The sequence below is a fragment of the Miniopterus natalensis genome, chromosome 15 (assembly GCF_054644295.1).
Source record: "Miniopterus natalensis isolate mMinNat1 chromosome 15, mMinNat1.hap1, whole genome shotgun sequence".
NCBI lineage: Eukaryota > Metazoa > Chordata > Mammalia > Chiroptera > Miniopteridae > Miniopterus > Miniopterus natalensis.
The window spans coordinates 29,773,193-29,790,748 of NC_142095.1; the positions used below are offsets into that span (position 1 = coordinate 29,773,193).

Sequence of the window (17,556 nt, forward strand, 5' to 3'; positions counted from 1 at the left end):
TCATCTCTGGTCCACACCTTGCATTGACCTTGGCCTGTCTGGGCTATGCATTGTGACCCAGGGAAGGCTGTGGGCCTCCCATAGCTCCAAGGAAGTAGAGGGCCTTCATCCTGGCTGAGGGGCTTTAGAGGCCTCATTTCCTTCCCAGAGGTTCCCTTGTGCTTCCTGCAAAATCACAATGTTAACAACAGGCCCCATTTCTCAAGCACCTATGAGCCAGGCAGGCACTCTCTTGGTTATGTTAGATGCATCATCTGTTGAATCCTCGCCTCACCTCACCTCTTGATGATGACCTATTTCTCCTATCTCCATTTGACACATGAGTCAACAGGCCCAGAGAGGTTAAGCATGATGCCCAAGGTCACACTGCAAGTGGGGGGATAGAGCTGGTATTTGAACCCACACTTACCTGATTCTTTTCTTTTTTTAATCCTCACTCGAGGATATTTTTTCTATTGCTTTGTGGAGAGTGGAAGCGAGAGAGAGAAACGTCAATGTGAGAGAGACACATCGATTGGTGGCCTCCCACACAGGGCCCGGGTCGGGCCAGGGATTGAGCCTGCAATCGGAGGTGTGTGCCCTTGACTGGAATCGAACCTGAGACTCTTCAGTTCGAGGGCCAATGCTCTAACCACTGAGCAAACCAGCTAGGGCCACACTTATCTGATTCTTAACCATGAGTCATACTAATAGTTGTAATGTAAGCTAATATGAACTAATATGAGCCAACCATTGGACTATGCCTTTTTCATACACACTTAATTTACTTTCTTATTTTGCATTTTCCGTCTTTACTGTTAGAATGTGAGGGCAGGGATTTGTTCTCTGTCTTGTCCACCACTATTTTTTTATTGAATCTCGGTAAATCTATGAGGTAGGTACTTATACCCAGGTTACAGGTGAGGCAACTATGGCCCAGAGAGTTTAAGCGATATGCCCAAAGACACACAGCACATGAAATGGCAAGCTTAGCCACAGAACTCTTGCCTCGGAAAAGGTGCTCTAATTTAACAGCAGTAGGAGATGCCACAGGCCCCCCTGAATCCCTCTTGTTCCTCGCAGGTTGTCTACTTCACGGCCACTTTCCCATTTGCTATGCTCCTGGTGCTGCTGGTTCGTGGACTGACGCTGCCTGGTGCAGGCGCAGGCATCAAGTTCTATCTGTACCCTAACATCAGTCGCCTCGAGGACCCACAGGTACTTCTGGGCACTCTGTCCTCCCTTCTACCCAGGGCTGTGGTTCTTGGGTGCACAAATCTAGCCGAGCCATCACCCCCTAGTATTTTTCCACTGGGCGGTGGTGGATCATTTGCAGCGCTTGTGGGCTTTTCCAACTGTGTGTGTATCTGTGCATGTCGAGGACTCCTGAGGCAGGCCAATTATAGAGTCTTCTTCAGGCACTGCGCCAGGGAGGAGAGAGAAATCTTTCTGAGCTAGTCTCTCCTTGGACCTGGCCTCAGCCTGCACCAGCCAAGAGCTGTGCATCGTGGGGGTGAGAGCTGCTGGTTTCCTTGGCCAAGGATGGAATTCAGAGTTGGTGACCTCTTGGAAAGCTGAGGGATCAGTACTGAACGTTCACCTCTTGGCACTCCCCACATGGCCACAGGGGGTTGGAGAAAACCCTTGGAGATTTTATGGGCCTGTTTCAAGATCTTTCTGTCCCCAGGATCCTCAGCCTTCAGGTTGCTGCTTTGGGTCTCTTCCCCACTCTCTGCTTGTCCTGGGCAGGAGGTAGATGGGAGGGGGCTTGGCCAGCAACAGACGACAGCACGGAAGAGCTTTGTGGCCATAAGGAGATCTCCCTAATGAAGTACCTGGGGAGCAGCTTCGACTGCATTAACCATTAGAGGATTCTTCTCTATTCCAACTCAGGGTCCCCAGACAGTAACAGTGACAGTAATGACAGTAATGACAGCAGCCTTGACTTACGGGCTGCCTGCCAGTGGCACTTGGCTAAATCTTTGTTCTTTGAACCTGCAAAATAGCTCTGTTGGGCAGGACCTTGGAGCCCGTTTTGCAGATGTACAGACTGAAGCTTAGGGAGTCATATTTACTTGACCACAATGATTCCATGGTTGGAATTAACCATGATGCTGAGGGACTATGCAGTTTCTTCAACTTCTGGGGTTCCTTGAAGCTCAGGGTTGTCTTGAAAGGCACCTTGGATTTCACCACAGACACTCCAATTGCAATTGAGAATCTGCACATTTTGAGGTGCAGTCCTCTGTGATCAGGTGGCCAGGGACCCACACGGCCCCCCCCAGGAGGCCAGCTCTAACTGCTCCTCCTCTCTCTCCTTGCCACCCATCCCCCGCACTCCCATAGGTTTGGATCGATGCTGGGACCCAGATATTCTTCTCCTATGCCATCTGCTTGGGAGCCATGACCTCACTGGGGAGCTACAACAAGTACAAGTACAACTCGTACAGGCAAGTGTTGTGCCAGCGGGCCTGGTGGACCTTAGAAATGATGATGTTTAAAGAAAAAAGAGAAGTAGGGAGCGTGGCTTCCTTGTGTTGTGAATTAACTTGCTCCCTGACATATGTGTAACTTAGGGACTGTATGCTGCTGGGATGCCTGAACAGTGGTACCAGTTTTGTGTCTGGCTTCGCAATTTTTTCCATCCTGGGCTTCATGGCACAAGAGCAAGGGGTGGACATTGCTGATGTGGCTGAGTCAGGTATGGTGGTATCGGTGGCAGTGGTGGTGGGCACTGCCACCTAGTGTGTAAGCCAAGTACTGCAGGCATGAAGCCAGACCCCAGGGGCTTTGGAGGGGGGGGATGAGCCTGGTTTCCAAAACGGACCCCCCCCCACCAAGATGTCCCCCAAGTACCAAAGAGTACAAAAGCTAAATTTTAAACACTTTCATTGCAATTTGGCCCAAGGGGCGGCAGAAACATGGGTTTGGTTAAGTTGGGGCATATTTAGCTACTTAAGTGTGGTCTTACCCCCTTCCTCCTCCTTCCCTAGCAAACTCCTGGTTTCCAAAACAGAAACTACTTTCCTAACTCAGGCCCAAGTCAGCCACCAATCGGCATTCCATCGCCACCTTCTCAGCTTTGGTTTCTGTATTTTGCACTTTGCTCCTAGCGCGCTCCTCTAAGCAAACCCATTAATTCATTCCACTGATGTTTATTGATTTATTGAGTCTCTCCTCTGTGTCAGGCACCACCGTAGGCTTGGGGTGGGGGAAGCCATCTGGCGTGGCAGGCTGCCCTCTGGGACAGGAAAGATCTGATTTGGGGGTGGGTTGTGGGGATACTCACCCTCTCGGGGTGTGGGCCTTATTGACAGTGTACTCCCCCCGGGACACTTGGAAGTGAAGAAAAGAGTCTTAGAATCACAGACTTTGCACAGCCTGGGATCCTAGACTGGGATCCTGGAGCTCCAGCAAGACAGTTCAGGAATCTGAAAATCATGCGGTCTAGATTGCTAGAATCCTAGAGCCTCAGAACCACAGTATCTCAGGTGTCTAAATTCCAGTACTGGCCATGATGCGCCAAGTCCTGGACCTGCAGCTTTAAAACTGCAGTGACTTAGACGTGGGAAAGAGAACCTTAGGCTTCCAGGATCCTCAAGTCCACCTTTCTAGCTTCTCTGCCCTTTCCTGGTCCTGCCCAGTTCACAAGGTGGCTGGCAGTTGCCTGGAAGGTTTGCTATTTTACACACCTCCCTCTGCTCCGCCCGACCTCCTGATTTCTCATGACCTCTGTGGGGCCTCTTGGAGGCAGGTGGGGGTCCTGGGCCAAGGTGCCTCAAGTCCCGAGGAAAGTGTAAGGCTTTGACTCCAGGGACCGCCACAGACCAGGGTTAGGCACACCTGGAGTCCCTGCTAAGGTGTCACGTTGCCCATAGGACCCTAGAGTTGGGGGGCCAGGGGTACCTCAGCATTGTGCATTCAGATGTCTGCTCCACAGATGAAACCAACAGCCTGAGAGCCTTGGGCTCCTCAGGGTGAGAGCTGGGGTCTCTAGGACAGGGCCCCTCTGATACGAGGGTGTCTCCTCTCCTGCCTCTCCAGCCCACCTTGGACACGTGACCACCTCTGGCCCTTCCTGTATGAGAATATCTCCCCTGACCTCTCTGAGCCTTGGGCCCCGCTTTCCTCCTCACTTGCAAAGATGCTGCCAAGCCCAATCCTCACGTCCACATGTGCGGGGACAAGGTGGCAGGTCCACCCTTCGGCCCCATGCATTTCTCCACTGACCCCGGTTCCAAATCAGACCTTCAGGCATAGTTTTCCTGCCCTGAGAAGCCCCCCAAAGCAGGCCTGAGACTGAGGGCACAGAAAGTAAATCCAGAAATACCCACCCCCACCTGTGAGTTGGCAGAGTGGTGAAGGGAGACAGTATTCACCTCTTCGCAGGTGGCTTTTTTCTCAGTCGAGGGCTTGCAAACTGACTCTGGTTGATCGGGAATCTGCAGGAGCACGGAGTGAACTTGGTGGGAGATAGGTATCGCTATGTAAGAGCTCTCTGTGGACAAAGAGGTATTTTGACGTGTGTGTACATTGCCAGCCTAAGCTGTTTGCTCCCTCCCGTCCACTTCAAAGACCTTGGCGTTTATTCCCCACGGTGATGTCTGAACAGCCGACACATCAAGGGTGATTATTTCTCTAATAAGCTTTTAACAAGCACCATATTGAGCCAAGTACATTTGAACGAGATCATTATTTAGCTGAACGGAAACGTAGAGAGGTGCGTCCTGCTAGCGGAGAGGCACGCGGAATGCTCGGAGCGGCCGCATTATTTCACACGGACTTCCCTGGATCTCGCCGTGCGCTTTAGACGGGCGCCCAGACCCTCTCCCAGAGGCTGGCTTGGGAAAGGCAAAACTGAAATACAGAAACGATGCCTTGAGAACCGTCGCAGGCCCCGGAGGGTGGGGGACGAGGAGTGGGGGGGCCCCATTTTACATCTGTCTCAAAGTCGGCTGGACTTGACTCCTCACGCAGAACTGACGTGTTAGGGGCCGGGGGCCGCAGCCTAAGCAGAAGTGTGGTTTCCGAGCCCAACCTGGGCCTTGGTTGGGGTTAGTGTGAGCACCCCTCCCACCGCTTCTCAGGTGCTGGTTTTCTAGCCACCCGAGGATGCTTGGTCGTGGTCAGGTTTCCCTCAGGTCCGGTGGATTCTGGATTATGAAAGGACTCGCCCTTGACCGCCACATTTGTGTTTAATGCTGTGGGATGTGGTTTCTGGCTCCAGTTTATTTCAAAGTTGTTTTTTTCCCATTCTTAAACCATTCATTTGGTTCTGATATCTGCTTTAAATATCCTGCCTCCAGCCCTTTTTGTTTCTCATTTCTTTTCTTGGCATTTTGTGTATTTTTTTTTTAAGTTGTGGATTTTACTTTATTTTTCTCCCATCTCTTGGACCCACAGGTCTCAGTTACAATCCAGCAACCCAGTTCTTCCCCCTGACATCTGCTCTCAGGTCGGGGGGAGACAGGGGCACACATTTCTCACGTCTTCAGAATGTTTCCTGTCCGAACGGTGCCCCTGAGCTGATGGGGCTCCTGTCTCCCAAGCCCAGCCACCAGATTTTGTCAGGGTCCCCTCTTTAGAAACCAGAAGCCCTTTGCTAGGGAAACAGTGTCAGCATCTGAGAATCTGAACTCAAGAGGGCTCCTTGGGAGCCATTTATGGTAACCTGCCCCTCGCTTTTCAGGAGGGGAAACTGAGGCCCTGAGTGGGCATGTAGTGATGTAAAGAATAGATGGAGGAGAAAGTGGGGTGAGGACTTGAATGTAGGCCAGGGCTCTCCCGGGCCTGGCGGCTTGCCCTGCACACTCCTCCCTTCAGCGTTGGGCCTTGGCTCTGCTCAGGTGGGTGCGCAGAGGCGCCCCTGAAGAGACCCTTGCCCTGCGGGGCATGGTTCTCTATTCTTTTTTCTTTCCACTCATGCAATGTTTTAGTAGAAACCTTTTCTTTGCAAACGGGGATTTAGTAGTCAGGTAACCATAACTTTTCCCCTTGCTTCCTTCGAGCAAATGTTGGCATGGTTGCTCTGGTTGGGGCGGGAGAGGTGCTCCTTTTCTGAGCCAGCAGGCTAAGTCCACCTCAGTCCCATTTCCCACCCCAAATAACCAGCGTCCAACCGGAGTCTGGTGTGTGAGGAGGCCACTCGTGCTGCTGCTTAGGAGACAGATGCTAAAACGGGGCCCTGCCTGAGCTTCCGTGCGTCCCACCCAAAAGTGAGACAGGCCTGGTCTCTTTCCCCAGGCAGGAATTCAGGCCTGGCTCTTTCTTGCATTTTGGGTTTGGGAGACCCGCCTTAGACCCAGGTGTCTTTGTATGAGCTCTGGTGCTCCGGGTGCTCGGCCACTGATGTGTCTCCCTGTCTGTCCCTCCCCATCTTCTCTTCCCTTTAGGTCCTGGCCTGGCCTTCATTGCCTACCCAAAAGCTGTGACAATGATGCCGCTGCCCACTTTTTGGTCCATTCTCTTTTTTATTATGCTTCTCTTGCTTGGACTGGATAGCCAGGTATGTACCGATTGAGGGGCTGGCCCCAAGGTGGGCCTGCCCATGGGGAACCTGGCTCTGGAAAAGCCTCCTTTGTGCTGTGTGTGAAGTGGCTACACCCTTCCCACCCTCACGGCAGACTTGCAACAGCTTCAGCTAGCAAGGGTCCCTCTGGGAGCCCGGGAGTGGGGAAGGCCTCAGGGCTGCAGAAGCAGAACTTCTGCCCCAAAGCTCAAGTCTTTGATCTCAGTGAGGGGAAATGGACAACCCAGGGGTGTGGTTAAAACAAAGCGATAGGTGGGAAATTAAAGGCCAAGGCTGAAACAGGAATAGTGCCCTCCTGTGGAGTGGCTGGACAGGGGCCCAGGAGTGACACAGTGCAAGAGCAATTAAGGGACCAACATCTCTGCTTAAAGCACAAGGTGGTCCCTGCCCGGGTCAGCATTGAGAGCCCTAAGGGGGTCCCGAGGAGCCTGAGCCAAACACTTCTGTGCTTCCTGGAGCCCAGGAGTCAGAGAGCTTGTCTCCACAGTGAAACCCTGATCCTCCAGTGCTTCCTAAACAGCTAAGCACTGGGGAGCCTCCCTCAAACCCACCCTGTCCTCTGGCTGGCCTGGTTTCTGCCCTCCAGAGGCAGGATTCCATCAAGGATGTTTCCGGCACATCACTGCCATGTCCCACCCCTCCAGGGCTCCGACCTCCACCTGGTGCTCAGTGAGAGCCAACCAGGGGCTGTGTCTGCCTTTGGAGTAATATAGTTCTAAGCCCCCCAAGATGCTGTGTGACGTTGGGCACATTTCCTCCCCCTCTGAGCCTCAGTTTCCTCATCTGGTAAATGGGTATGATTATATCTCCATTACCTTACATGAAGCACCAGGTACAGTGCCCGGTACAAAGCAGTCAGTGGTACTTGGAGGATGAATAGCGTGAGCTCTCGGTCACCTGTCCCTGGAGATATGTGTATTTTCATTGGGGTTTTTACAAGACGACAGTTTTGAGTACAGGCATGACTCCAGAGTGGGGAATTGTAGTGTGCAGGGCAGGCTGGTCCTGTGCCCACGCTAGTTAGATTTGAGCCTTACATGTGGTGCCTGTCACCCAGGGGCCAGCATCTGAGGTCAGCCACGGAAAGCAGTCATTTTGCAGCCTCATGTGTGGTCTGGGGGTCTGGCTGCCTCATGGAAGGTCGTTGGTCATCTGAGACCCAGTGGGAGGTGGGGGCCTGCGCGCACTTGAGGGCAGCAGCCGAAAAGCGAGTGCCCAGGGTGGGTCCCCTAAAATTCAGAGGAAAGTCTTAAAAGATCAGGCAGAGCAGAGGAAGTGGTCCACCAGCAAGGTCAAGAACACAGCGAAGGATTTGGCAGAAAGGGAAGCAGGATTAGCAGAAAAGACAGAATGAAAATATTTGGGGGTTTGAAAACAAAATACTTACACAGTTGTTGATGGGCTTGAGCTGTGTAAACAGCAGGAGGACTCCATTAATCATTCCTAGTTAATGAGTTTGGCCTTCAGAGGCCCCAAGCAAATGGCTTTTATAACTTCTTCCAGACCTCTAAGTGAAAGCAAAAAACAAAAATAGAGAGAGGTTAATAAATGATGAAGCCTGACATCTCCATGGGCCCAAAATAGGCCTCTTGGGCTACAGAAACTGCTTCCTGAGCAAGTGGAGGTGGGTTTATTTGTCAGTGTTTTTTTCCCTGGGAGGCAGGTGGGGCAAGCTGAGGACCTGCGCCTCTGAGCTCAGCCCCATAGTGGCCAAGGTGCTTAGGGAATCTCAGGGAGCTCTCAAAGCCAGCCTCAGAGGGAATGGTTCTCTTCCCACTTTAGAGCATGGAACTCTGCTCAGAGCCCTTAAATAACCTGCCTGTTGATATACCAGCAAGGGATGTGGTGCGATTATACCTGGTGAGCTGGGGGGGCCTGGTGCCTCGAGTCCAATGGCATAGGTTGGGATCCCCCATTTGCACTATGTGCTTTGTGAACTTGGGAACATGGGGGAAGGTTTTGCCAATGCTGGTGACCACCTCCCACACCACCAGCACTGCGATAGGGTCGAAGCACTGCCAGGTGGTCACACGGGCCAGGCTCCATGGCAGCTTCTTATGTGCATGCGTGTGTGGTAAAATAACACAGAACATAAAACCGATCATCTTCCATTTTTAAGTGTGCAGTTCAGTGGCATGAAGTACATTCACATTGTTGCAACCTTCACCACCCTTCTATCTCCAGAATTTTTTATCTCCCCAAAATGAATCTCTGTTCCCATTAAACACTAACTCCCCATTCCCCCCCTCTTCCTGGCCTGGCTTTTTTCTGCATTAGCTCCTTAATCTGTGCCGATGCCAGGAAAGCTGAGGTTTAGAGAGACGAGGACTCCCCCAGAGGCCACGCACAGCTGGTTAAGGTGGAGCCACGATTCAGCCCTGGGCTTGCCTGTTCCCAGACCTGTTGGTTTGTCTCCCTTGCTTTATCTTTGAGTTACCCCTAAATAGCTTCCTGCTGTGGAAGTACAGAAACCCAAAGTCAGCCTTAAGTGGGGCCTCTCGCTGATGGAGGAACTTGATGCTTGCTCATTACAGGAAACGTTTTCTCAAAATTTCCAGCATTTGGGGGACCAGTCTCTGGCTTAGGAGCCATCGTACTGCTGAGTGTTTCTTGGTGAAATGGAGTAGGGACGTCACCCACATGGAGACAGATGCCTGTAGGTGTCTGGCCTGCCCAAGGGGGACACAGTTTGTGAACAAACATCACAAGAAGAGAGCTGGAGCCCCTCTTCCAGGAGTTCACCCATCCCAGCCCCCCTGATATGGGTTAAAACCAGTTAATCACCCAATTGCCAAGTCACTCTGGTGATTTCAGATCTCTCTCAGTATCCCTGCTGAGTAAACAAGACCCTTCCATTTTATAAGGGAGAAACTGAGGCTTGGAGAAGTTAGGGTCACATAGCTATTTAGTGAAGCAGGTCTGAAGAGACGGGTGGAGGGGGGTGAGGGGGTGGTGTTCTCCGGAAATGTGGGCAACTTGGAAATGAGGGGCTTGTGCAAGTCTTGGCCCTGACTCACAGTGACACTGGATCTTCCTGCCTGTAATTTCCCCAGCTCAAGAAAAGAAGGAACCTTTGTTTTTAAACTCCCTTTGAAGCTAGCATTTGAGCTGCAGGTTTGCTATAATTCAGTAGCAATTTAGGTTCAAAACCCCTTTAGCTGACACATCAATGAGAGGTCGAAACATCAGCACCTTGTATTTGGGCCTCTTTCAAGAGCCTCTTTGGTCATCTTTTTCCTGAATCCCTGGCAACAAAGAGTCATTTCTCCTGCCCTCTTTAGCACATGAAAGGGATCTGCTCCTTGTTTGTATTCCCTGATCCTCCTGTGATGCATCCCAGAGGAGTAAGTGGTTGGATTTGTCTTTTAGGAATGCTGAGGAAACATTCCTTCCTAAAAGCCTCTCCCAGATGAAAGAACAGAACTGACGGGTGGGGGTTTTAGCTTTTCAACTTAAAGAAGTCAGATAGGCCTCAGAGGGTGTTGGCTGGCAGGGCAGTTTGACTGTAGCCATCCAAATGTAAAATGAGGCTATGAGCCTTTTAATCCTGAAGTTTTACTTATGCACATACGCCTAAAGACAGATGGAGGGGAAGAGCCCTTGCCTAGGTCAGTAGCTGCAGAGGCTGGAAGCCGTCTGTTGGGCCCTGGTTAGGTCTCATAAGATACCTGTCCACAGGATGGAGTTTCATGATGCTGTTTAAAAAACAAGGCAGCTCTCCATAATGATATGGAAGTCTCCAAGATACATTGTTAGGTGCAAAGATGGGAAGATTTAGAAAGATTGAGAGTCATTCTAGATCATTACCTCACATTTGGGAGCCCAGGGATGGGTTCCCAGAGTGCATAAGCCTTGGAGTTGTAGCTGCATTGAGCTCACACAGATGGGCATGTAGGTGGGAGCGCATGTTTGCAAAATTCTCTTGTGGGCCTATGATCCCCAGAGAGTTAAAAACCACCATGTGAATCTGAAGGGGAAACTGAGGCCCAGACTTGCCCTGGCTTACCCACCCATTCAGCATGGGTCTGTTGAGCAACCACATGTGCCTGGCCCAGGTGGGCATTAGAGGCCTAGAAATGAGGGGCACCACCTTTGGCTTCAGAGAGGACCAAGACCAAAGTAGGAGAGGTTGTATTGTTGACACACTTGCGCCAACACATGTGCCAGGGCGGAGGGTCAGCACTGGCTTCCCAGAAGCGGTCATTCTTGAGCTGAGTTTTCAATGCGGAGGGAAAGGCGTTCTGGTGGCGGGACGAGCCTCAGCAGAGATGGGGGCCATGGAATGTGGGGGAAACCGCATGGGCCACCGTAGCCTGACCCGCAGGCTGAGCCTAAAAACTGGTTCACATGTTTGAACTTGACCCCGCAGGCCTACTGCGGCCCCAGGCTCCTCTTTCTAAGCAGAGGGGAGGTGCTGGGCACCTGCCATTCAACCTCTCTCTTTTCCCCCCAGTTTGTTGAAGTTGAAGGACAGATCACGTCCTTGGTTGATCTTTACCCATCCTTCCTAAGGAAGGGTTTCCGTCGGGAAATCTTCATCGCCTTGATATGTAGCATCAGCTACCTGCTGGGGCTGACGATGGTGACGGAGGTAGGTGGCTCTCTTACCTGGCACCAGGGGCCTCCCCTTATAGGGCCCTTGGCGCCCCTAATACGTGTCTCAGAGCAATTCAAGGCCATATCACCTCTGTGGTCCCCCCAACAGCTGGATGAGAGGACCAGGGTGGGTAATCTCCAATTCAGAGGTCCTTCCCTCCCCAGGGGACTCAGCCTACACTGTGGAGGGGAACCCAGTTGACCCAAATTCCTCCACCTTTTTCCTGTTACCATGGCAACACTGCAGCTCCCCGGCTCTCTCCCTCATTCTGGAAGGCCTGGCGGGGAGGGGTGTTTCAGCTAAAATCCATTTAACAACATCTCGGTTCCCCCATGACTCTGCAGCCACCTTCGCAGGCCCAGAGGGGAGGTGGTTCCCCAGGGTAAATACTGTAGGCGGTGCCGAGGCAAGGAGGGGCAGGGTCCAGAAGAGGGTCCATTTAAAATGTAACCAAGAAACAAGGAAAGGAGAAGAGTGACTAAGGCAGCAGTGGATCAGCATGTCTAGCAAGAGGTGGGCCAGAGAAGAAAAGATTCTTGTGCTAAATAACGTAAGCATGTAAATTTAGCGTAGGCCCAGGGCATGCTCTGACCTGTACCTCTCCCCACCCACCTCCCCATATTCCCCAGCAAAGGGCTGCATTTTAACTCACTTCAGGGTTTCCCATCACCACTTTTCCTTACTAGAAGTAAAAGTAAATGTTTTTTTCTGGAAGTGTCTATAAGAATTCCCCTGCCCCCCCCCCCCCCCACGCACACAAAAGGTAGATCACAGGTCCACACACTGAGCAGCTGGATGTTGCCGAAGCCTTCTGTGTTGGCCACGGCTGTTTTTAAGCACCTCCTTTGGAAGCAGGCTTCAGGGAACTCGTCATTTTTTGCTAAGGAAGACATGTTGCTTTGCTTTCCTCTGTGTGTGTGTAATTAAATTTGTCAAACATGAAGTGGAGAATCTTTTTACACAGGTATCTGGTTACTATAGCCTTTGCCAATTTTTCTTTTGGGTTATATAGTTTCGTTTATGTCTTCTTATTGATATGCCAGAACTACTTACCTATTAAGGGAATTAGATACCAAATAACAAATAAAAATTCTCTTTTTTTCTTCACAGGGTGGCATGTATGTGTTTCAACTCTTTGACTACTATGCAGCTAGCGGTGTATGCCTCTTGTGGGTTGCATTCTTTGAATGTTTTGTTGTTGCCTGGATATATGGTGAGTACCCGTTTTTGCATATCCTTTCTCAAGTCTCTCTTTGGGCCTCTCTATTTAGTAGCTTCAGAAACAGAATTCTAAGGGGAATTCATTCTGAGTTGAACACAAAGGCCTTCTCTACCTGGGGAAGGCTGAAGACTGTCTCTTCCCTAAGCAAATAATCTTGTTGTAGCCACACTACAGATTCTCCTGTGCTAAAGGTACAAGGTGTGACTGCATTTTTTGACAACACGTAACTTGACTGTGTAGGGGTTTATCTCTGATAACTACTCTGGGGTTCAGGAATGGTCCATTTGGACCTCCTTGAGACCTTGGATTGGTCAAAGGGTTTTGAGTGGGGTATGCCTAAGGTGGCCAAAAAAATACAGGATGTCCAGTTACTTTTGAATTTTAGATAGTTTCAGATAAACGTCTGCCACACTTGAGTCTATGTGGTGTAAGAGGCAAGGACCTGGATCAGGCCCCAGAGACCCCTCATGGCCCTTGAGCCCTTGCTCTGCCGTTCCCAGGGTGGCTGCTGGCATTGGACACCATGTCACCTTCTGTCTACCTCTGTCTCTTGCAGGCAGTGATAACTTGTATGACGGTATTGAGGACATGATCGGCTATCGGCCTGGGCCATGGATGAAGTACAGCTGGGCCATAGTCACTCCAGTTCTCTGTGTTGTGAGTTTCCTCTTTCCTGGCTGTGGGTAGTAGCCTTTTCTCCTCTGCTGAACTATTTGCACTCAGCATCTCCTGAGCACTGTCCTGTAACAAGCCTGGTGACAGCTCTGCCTGGAAGGAGGTGGGGCAGACTGCTCCAGAAGGTTATCTTGAGATGAGTTTTGAAGGATGAGTAGGAGCTTGTCAGGAAGAGAAAACAGGAAGGGTGTTCCTGGCAAAGGAACTAGCCTGCAAAAAGGCAAAGCATTCTCAAAGAGGAAAACGGATTGGGGCATGTTGAGAAATTCAGGGATCCAAGATAGAGCATGTAACCTTTCCCCAAACCCTTCCAGAGCCCATGAGCCCACTTCCGGTCGCTGATTCAGTTTAGGAGCCATTGGGATGTCCAAAGGAGAGGTCACAGGCATGGGGAATATGGTTTCCATGGCAGGGTGGGGATTGTGACTAGAGAGGAGACTTCCCAGCAAAGAGATGCTCTGGCCTCTCCCAAGAACAAGGGAACTGTGTACCGGCCCAGGAACCAAGGACAGTGAGGTGACACTTTCCTCTTCCCACCATCTTGGAATGTGGCCTTGGAGTGAGTACACCCAGGCACCCAGGCACCCTGCCTGCTTCCAGGTTCCCCTCAGAGGCCAAGGGGGAAGTCCTCTGTAGCAGAGCTGCTTTCCTGCCAGGGTTCAAAACCAGCCGTGAGCTCTGGAGCTAATTGCAGGGGACACATCTGCTCTGCCATCTCGGCTCACTCCGTGGGAGGAACAAATGGCAGGAATGTTTCTTGCATTTAGGGACCAGGGGCTGAGGAATAAATGGTCCCCTCAGTGACCTCGGCTACTCTGCCAGAATAAGTCAACATTGCCATTAACTCACTGTGTGACTTTAGGTGAGCCCCTTCCCTCTCGGGCCCTGCCCACCCCATTTGTAAAATGAAGAGACTCTGACATGGGACGCGAGTGGCAGCTGGCACCCTTAGGTTGTTACTGTTATTGTTTAACGTGGCTGTGGCCTTTCCATCTGAGGTACTTATTTTCCCCATAAAAATAAGTAAACTATAGCAGCCAGTAACCACAATTGGCAAGTTTATTTTTGGAGATGGATTTTGTTAGGTTCAAAACCCATGCTCTCGTTCTTACTGAATGTGTGTGTGGGGGCAACTCCTCTCACCACTCTGACCGTCAGTTTCTCCCTTTCTCCCCCCCTGAGGAGTTTGTGGATCAGAGATAGGCTGTATTCCAAGGTGGTAGGATGAAGTCACCCTAATAGGAAGAGGAATGTGACAGGCAGGTATGGGTCTCAGGCAGGTACAGAGCTTCCTCATGTTGGGGGAGCCCGGAGCAGCTACCCCCGGCCACTCTCCTTGTCTAAGCAACAGCCCCACACATAAGAACAGAAACAAGAACAGTGCCAGGCATACAGCAGGTGCCCAATGGAAGCCATCTACTGCCTAATGCCCCATCTGCAGCCTAATGCTCCTGTCATCAGTTCTAATGTAGATGGATTTGTTTTCCCATCAAACCCCAGTTATTAGATCATGAGGATAAGTCATTTTCACATTACGGGTCATCCAGGATAACCTGAGTTAGACTCTGAGGTGCTGTCATTCTGTCCAGAACAGGACAGCTGAATATGGAAAAGGCGACCTCTGCATAGGCTTAGGGGCTCAGAGCTGACCCCTCCTCATCCCATCCCACTGCTCATGGACATTGATGGCTGCTGGCCAATTTCATGGGCTCAAGGCTGGGCTGTGGACACCCAACCGGGCAAGGCCCAGGTCTACACCTTGTCCTGGGAGTGGAGCCTGGGGCTCAGAGATAGAGATGAGTGGAGAAAGGAGGAAAGGCTAGCATTTATTGTGCACCTGCTGTGTGCACCTGGAACTGCACCAAGTGTTAGAGAAACTGGGGAACAAGACACATACCTGCCACCCTCACTGACTCAGGTTGGGCGGGAACGTGTGCTGAAGAAGCGATTGTAACCACATGCTTTCTGGGAAGGAAAACTATAGGTGCCTAACTGAGTCTGGGCAGGGCCTGGGCAAGTAAGGCAGGACCATTAGAGCTAAATTAGGAGGAGATTAGGGGAAAAGGGAACAGCCTGGGCTAAGGCCCTGGGGCAAGTGGCTGAGGAACTGGAAGGGATTCTTGGTAGGTAGCTAGAGTGTAGATGTGGAGGAAGAGGTGGGGGCAGGTGAGAAGGGAAGGGATACAGCTCCTGGTGGCTCTGGCCAGGCTGAGGACCTTGGGCTGCATCCTGAAGGCACTGGGGAGATACAGAGGGTTTTGAGCAGAGAAGTGACTTGGTCAGATTTGCATTGGGGGAGGTCCTTATGCTGCAGAGTGGAGAACGGTGTGAGGCCCCATCGGTGGGACCTGCCTTGGTCCCAGAAGCCACCTACCCCCAATGCACAGGACCCCCCCTGACTGCCCTCATCTCTCCACAGGGATGTTTCATTTTCTCTCTCGTCAAGTACATACCCCTGACCTACAACAAAGTGTACGTGTACCCCACCTGGGCCATCGGGCTGGGCTGGAGCCTGGCCCTGTCCTCCATGGTGTGTGTCCCCTTGGTCATGGTCATCCGCCTCTGCCAGACAGAAGGGCCGTTCCTCGTGGTGAGCACTCAGGGCCCCAGCCTGGATTGGGGGGTATGGCGGGAGGCTGAAGACCAGCCTGCTGTCAGTTTGCTGTGTGACCTTGGGCATGTCATTTGCCCTGAGTCCTACACCCCTCCCTGCCCCATGGAGTGGTTGAGATTGTGGGCAAGAGGGTACATTGTGGGAAAACTAGAACAAAGTACAGTTAACTTGGGAGAAGGCTCTGTGGTGACATTCAGAGCAGGGCTGTGGCAGGAGGAGGAATTTGCCACTCATAGAATTCAAACGGGAGGGTGTGGACATGGTGCAGCAGTGGCACGTTCTGGGGGTGGGGTGAAGAGGCTGGAGAGGTGGCAGCAGCTGTGGACTCCACACTAAGAGCTAGGGCTTTATCTTGGGAGCCGTGTGGGCTGCATTTCTAAAGCCTGGAGACAGGAGACTAGGAGCCGGGGAGGAAGCCTGAGCTCCACCCAGAGACCTTCCCTTACCCTGGGGCCAAATCGCAGATAAGCCCAGCTCCTGCTGGTGTCCCCTTCCCCAGATCTTGGTCCTGTCTGCTGCCCCACCCTCAGAGGCCACCTCTGTCCTAGGCAGAACCTCCTGCTTCCAGGCCTTTGTGCATGCCAGGCTCCTCCCCTGTGGCCCTCTCCTGGTCTCCCACCTCCTCTCAGAAATTCCTCTGACAATACTGTAGATTCCAGGGCTCTTTCCAAGAAATCCTTTTCTTAGAATCTTCCTTAACCTTTGGGCTTGGGCGGGCTCCAAGATTGCACTGTTTTGTTCTGGGCTGTTTTTATTGTTATTCTCTTAAAAATCTGGAGCCAGGATGTCCTGGGGCCGTGGCTCCCCCGTGGGCTGGGTGGGTTTCCTTGTGGGCAGGGGAATGGCTTGGAGGTGTTGTTGGTGGGGGGAGAGAGGCCGGGCTGAAAGGGACCAGCTTTCCCGCCTTCCCGAGACAGAGGAAGTAGGCAGGGGTGTGCCAGGGAGGAAAACATGAAGCTCTGTCTGAGCCAGCTCGGCCCTGGGGTGTTCCTGTAGCACTAGGCTCATTGTATTTTCTCAGAGGACACAAGGAAAGACCCCGGTATTCAGCCAGAATGCTGACTGGCCCTATCATTTGTTAAAAGGTTGAAATACTGAACCCAGGGACGTGTAGACAATAGCTGCTGCCCTGAGCCCTCCAGGTACCACCCTACAAATACACCATGCCAACCCAGTCCCTCCCAGGCATTTCTAGAATGTCCCTACCATCCAGAAACTGAAGGGCTAATTGGATACATAACAGAGGGGTTTGGATGTCTATTCTGATTGGTCAGTACCCACAGTAGTTACCTAGTTCAACCATGGGGAGTGGGACACAGGTACACCCAACAGGTCACTAACTTGTGTCTCTTCAAAGTCTAATTTTATATATTTTTTTAGAGAGGAAGGGAGAGAGAGAGAAACATCAATTGGTTGCCTCTTGCACACACCCTGAATCTGCAACCTGGGGTATGTGCCCTGACCAGGAATCGGACCTGCCATCTTTTGGTGCACGGGATGACCCTCCAATCCACCGAGCCACCCGGCCAGGGCTTCAAAGTCTAATTTTAAAACATTGTTCCAGCCCGTTTAGAGGTTTGGTCAGAGTGGGTTAGTGTGGGAGAAGGAGGAAGGGGTGAGTGAGGAATCCACTCCACCCCAAACTTGCACCCCTTCCTTACTTACAAACCTAACTCCCTCCTCGGAAGGCCGTTGAACCACCAGCCATCTGTCTTTGTTATGTGCCCCCCGGGGCTCCCACCTGCACAGGTGGCCCAGGTATCTTCCCAGCCATGAACATCTCAGAGGCATGTTCTACAAACCCAGGTCTGTCCTGGGAGGAGTCCAGTTGCATCTCAGCCCCTCTCCCCATGTAAACAGAGCCGGGTGGCTGGCTGGGGCCTTCGCCTCCTGTCCCCCTGCTGTGTGCTCACCCCACTGTACAGATATACAGAGAGGGG

At 51.7% G+C, this 17,556-nt stretch overlaps 1 protein-coding gene across 2 annotated transcripts in view; it reads left to right on the forward strand.

The window, feature by feature from the left end:
- The window catches only part of SLC6A6 (solute carrier family 6 member 6), an 81,938-nt gene that overhangs the window by 59,645 nt on the left and 4,737 nt on the right, over positions 1-17,556 (forward strand). For both annotated transcript variants that reach the window (XM_016209878.2, XM_016209879.2), the window contains 8 exons: positions 1,063-1,197; positions 2,326-2,429; positions 2,556-2,680; positions 6,372-6,484; positions 10,962-11,099; positions 12,216-12,318; positions 12,884-12,984; positions 15,422-15,592. In XM_016209878.2, coding sequence (XP_016065364.1) covers positions 1,063-1,197; positions 2,326-2,429; positions 2,556-2,680; positions 6,372-6,484; positions 10,962-11,099; positions 12,216-12,318; positions 12,884-12,984; positions 15,422-15,592 — 990 coding nt within the window. The remainder of the gene's footprint in view (positions 1-1,062; positions 1,198-2,325; positions 2,430-2,555; positions 2,681-6,371; positions 6,485-10,961; positions 11,100-12,215; positions 12,319-12,883; positions 12,985-15,421; positions 15,593-17,556) is intronic.